Source organism: Sparus aurata, chromosome 13 (genome assembly GCF_900880675.1).
Source record: "Sparus aurata chromosome 13, fSpaAur1.1, whole genome shotgun sequence".
In the NCBI taxonomy this organism is placed as follows: Eukaryota; Metazoa; Chordata; class Actinopteri; order Spariformes; family Sparidae; genus Sparus; species Sparus aurata.
Genome location: NC_044199.1, coordinates 5,012,814 through 5,015,245, shown reverse-complemented (window position 1 = coordinate 5,015,245; position 2,432 = coordinate 5,012,814). Strand labels below are relative to the sequence as shown.

At 41.6% G+C, this 2,432-nt stretch overlaps 1 protein-coding gene across 1 annotated transcript; it reads left to right on the top strand.

Moving 5' to 3' along the window:
* The first annotated feature begins 424 nt into the window (after nucleotides 1-424).
* LOC115594685 (olfactory receptor 1C1-like) lies at nucleotides 425-1,390 on the top strand. Its single transcript, XM_030438887.1, has one exon. It carries the CDS (start codon nucleotides 425-427, stop codon nucleotides 1,388-1,390), a length of 966 nt encoding a protein of 321 aa, XP_030294747.1.
* The last annotated feature ends 1,042 nt before the right edge of the window (nucleotides 1,391-2,432 follow it).

Genomic DNA, 2,432 nt, shown 5'->3' with positions numbered 1-2,432 from the left:
ATGTACAGTTCCATGTGCTGGTGCCTCAGTTGAACTGTGGTTTCTCTTCACAACAGTCAAACTAAAAAAAATTACAAAAACAAATGAATTCAACATAGAAATTGTCACCCAAAGATTTATTTAGAATAACATAAAGAGAGCCTCAAATGGACCGTCATCATCAGTATCAGTATCATCAGTCTGAAACACTCCCATGTGGGGCCTCTGACTCAGGTAGAGAAAGTGTTACACAGGGGACAGTGTGCTGTAGCTGACAGAGACGCAGAAGATGACTATCACTTTACACCAGAAACAGAGAGAGGGAGAGAAGCTTGTCTCAGTTTACATAAGACAATGCAGGACTCCAACTGAGTTACAGGAGGGGACAGGTCTCTACATGAGGCACTGCCCTCCTTAAAGTAAAACATTGACATTTATTCTTCAAATGGAGTTTTTTAACTCAGCCCTAGGAAGAAACATCACCTTTGTGCGTCCTGAATATTTCATAATACGTGGTTTTACTGGCATCCCTAACGTGAAGTATTACTTCGCCTTTCTATTTGTTCTTTATATTGTTTCAGTAATTGGAAACATGACTGTGATGGCTGTAATTATCTTGGATCATAATCTGAGAGCTCCAAAATATATTGCAGTTTTTAGTCTAGCTTTTGTGGACCTGTTTAGTAGCTCTGCCATGGTGCCGAAACTTCTTGACATCTTTCTGTTCAACCATCACTACATTTCCTACAATAACTGCTTGACTTTCCTTTTTTTCTGCTTCACCTGCATTTCAATGCAGTCGTTCAATCTGGCTGCACTCGCCTATGACAGACTGATGGCCATCTTCTACCCACTGCATTATCAAGTGAAGGTGACCAACAGGTCCATGCTGTCTTTGATTGCATCTTTCTGGCTCTTGGTCAGCACACTTGTACTCATTGCAGTAGGCTTTCTTACAAGACTCTCCTTTTGTAAGTCAGTGGTTATTAAGAGCTATTTCTGTGACCATGGCCCAATATACCGGCTTGGCTGCAACGATGTTACTCCCAGTCGTATAATTGCTGGTGTTGTATCAAATTTTATTATTTGGTTTCCATTTGTGTTTATCTTGGGAAGTTGCATTGGCTATGCTTTGTCCAAAGTGGCCACCTTTCAGGAAAGAGTGAGGGCCTTTAAAACCTGCACAGGTCACCTTTCATTAGTGGCAATCTATTACCTGCCCATCATATTTGTATATCGCTTTGGGGGAATAATAGATCCAAATTCCAGGATCATAAGCTTTTCTTTGGCTACTATCATCCCTCCCATGTTGGACCCGTTCATATATGTTCTGCAGACACAAGAAATCAAACAATCATTGAAAAAGTTGTTGAAAATCAGAGGGCAATCCAAAATTGCCACAAATAATTAAAACTTATTTAGTTTATTGTTTTTGTACTGCATGGTAACAGCCATGTTGAAAGAGTTTTCAACATCATACAAACAGAGGTAGTCTGAACGAGTTTTTTTTTTTGTTTGGTTGTGATTGTGTGCAGAATAATTATATCTTGGTTATTTCTTATAAAGAACAATGCTGTGAACACACAATAAACATTCCTCCGATGTATAAACCCGGTGGGAAGACTGTTATCTCTGCTTGTGCAAATAATTAATGCATTCAACAGAATGACTACATAGACAGTGACTTAAAATGTGAGGTTTCATATTAAACATATATTGCCATGTTTGCAACAAATACATTGAGATAAATGCATCATAAAATCCTAAATCCTGTAAATAGGTATTACTCATTGCTTGTTTTCTTGGGTTGATTGTCATGCATATAAAAGCAAGGAATTTCTGTCTGTGTGTGTGTGTGCCTCAAATATCTCTGCGGATCAGGATCAGAATGACCTGAGACTTACAACACTGCTGCTGCGTGGTTCAAAGGTGTGCGACTTTGCATTTGTTTGGACTGCAATGATACCGTTAATAAATTATTTCATAAATGCTTTACAAATTTGTGAGCATTGTCCACCGGAGCCACCACAGTCATGTGCGCACCAGAGCCAATCACTGCAGAGCCCACTGCGACCCCCCACCTCAAGAAACAAGCAGAGTTATATCTGCAGCGGGGCGAGCTTGACCGGGTTTTTGCTGGCGGTTCGGTCCCATTCTTTCCGTTGCATCTAAACTGACTGTTGTGTATTTATGAGACTAAAGGAGTCCGGCCTGAGTCTGTTCAGGTCTGAGGAGATTCGGAGACGCGCGGACAACAAAGTGGAATCGGAATCTGTGGATGTTCGTGTGTAGCTAGCTGCTAGCTGCTAACCCACCTACACGGCCCACCTCCTGAGGCGACGGACCGGACGCACCGGCACGTCCAAAACCGGACTTAGGGTAAATAATGTCCGCCACGCTTTTTCGCGAACATTGCCGTCACGTTTGCTTTGTGTCTGGTGCAGGAAGAAACG